At 53.2% G+C, this 1,560-nt stretch overlaps 1 protein-coding gene across 1 annotated transcript; it reads right to left on the minus strand.

Moving 5' to 3' along the window:
- Positions 1 to 289: 289 nt before the first annotated feature.
- Positions 290 to 913, minus strand: LOC144155440 (disks large-associated protein 4-like). The gene has a single exon (XM_077686886.1). The coding sequence runs from the start codon at positions 911 to 913 to the stop codon at positions 290 to 292; it is 624 nt and encodes a 207-aa protein (XP_077543012.1).
- Positions 914 to 1,560: the final 647 nt, after the last annotated feature.

Here is a 1,560-nt window from a genome sequence, read left to right on the forward strand (position 1 = left end):
ACAGAGGATGGATTTGCACTCAGTCTAAAGGCTGCCAATGACACTGCGGGTGTTACGTCAAGGAAGAAGGAAAAGGGCTTGCAGTAGCAGCACAAAATTGCCTACGAGATATGAAGGAAACACTGCACACTGAAGGACACGAAAAGGGGACACGAGTGAGGGACACGAGTCTGTGTGAAGGACACGAGTCTGCTTCACAATTGACGAGCACCGCTCCTTACTGTGCCAAAGGCGTTCGAACACATGAGGCCACAAGAAAGCGACCCCTTTGCCGTTTGCTGACGCACAGTTAGTTATTCTTCTCCGGAGGCACAAAAATGACCACGTCCCCGTCGTGGGATGCTGCCGGGGATTGCTGCGCTAGCTGCCTCTTTGCCTGTATGAATTTCTTGCGGGCCTCCGCCCGCGCTTTCGCTGCCTGCTGGGCTCTCTCCGACGACATGCACGGGCTCGCTGTAACTAACCGCGGACCTGTCTCCTTGCTTGAAGTCGGTAGGGGCGTCTTCATGGAATCGGTCCTTCCCGGCGTCTTCCAGTTGTTGACCTTCAACACGGCGAGCTCCCTGAATGAGGCTTGCACATCATTGACTTGTATCATTACAAGGTCCCAGAAGCCGGCCAAGTCCGATCCGCTCGCTTGAAAAGAATCATTCGCTCTTGGCTCGATGTTCCGGCGGCACAGCTCCCGGAACTGCGAGAACTTTTGAGTGATTAACAGATTAGCCTTACCTATTGCCGCCATTATGTGACCTTTTACTTCCTCCGGCGTGGCTTGATCAGACATGTCACTTTGAGCCATCTTGATTTCTAGTTCCAGGCTCTCCTGGATTCTTGACAGGGCGGCCAGAAAAACGTGGCCTTCCCTCGTAGTTGGGTCAGATGGCGGCACGGCCTCGCTGGTCGGGGTGAACATCACGGTCTCTCGATGCAAGTCAGAATCAAATATTACAACCACGTAAATCGTCACCGCCGGGCCTCTGTCTCGTTCCTCTGCGCCGTCACGTGGCACGCGCGACGGGCACGACCTGCTTTTATAGATGATGATGAGGATCCTAGGTGAATGGCAAGAATTTCTCTTCTTGTCGTGCGGTGTCCGGGAGGGGGGGGGGGGGGAACATGTCCACGGAAGAAAATTGACCAAGGCTAGAAAAAATCACTCATCACATGAAATAACTGGTGTAGGAAATAGAAACTCCAGTAAAGAAAAAATGTGTCCGGTCTGAGAGCTCAGTTGGTTGGAGCGTCTTAATAAAGGGACACTGAAGTGATATGTAAACATTGCGGGATTACTAGCGCAAATTGTAGTCCGGAGTCCCCAGGCCATGTTTCGACCACTCTAGGCGCGTTTACGCGATTTTATTTAGTAGAAAAACTAATTCGAAAACGCTGTCCTCCTCTCTTTACGCTCGCCCATTTTCTGTGGCGTTTTCGTGTGACGTCAGGAGGGGATGAGCTGGCAATTGGCTGCGCTACTGCACGGCTCCCCGGCCTTCAGACAGAGTCAGTCGGCCCAGCGTTTCGTCCGCCGGCCGCCGGCGGGTCGTCGCAATCAAGGAGGTT

The sequence above is a fragment of the Haemaphysalis longicornis genome, unplaced genomic scaffold (assembly GCF_048455015.1).
Source record: "Haemaphysalis longicornis isolate Haplotype H1 unplaced genomic scaffold, Haemaphysalis longicornis Haplotype H1 scaffold_1, whole genome shotgun sequence".
NCBI classification, from domain to species: domain Eukaryota; kingdom Metazoa; phylum Arthropoda; class Arachnida; order Ixodida; family Ixodidae; genus Haemaphysalis; species Haemaphysalis longicornis.

Bases quoted from the DNA above. Each gene is read 5' to 3' on its own strand.
- LOC144155440 (XM_077686886.1), bottom strand. From the start codon at position 913: ATGTTCACCCCGACCAGCGAGGCCGTGCCGCCATCTGACCCAACTACG.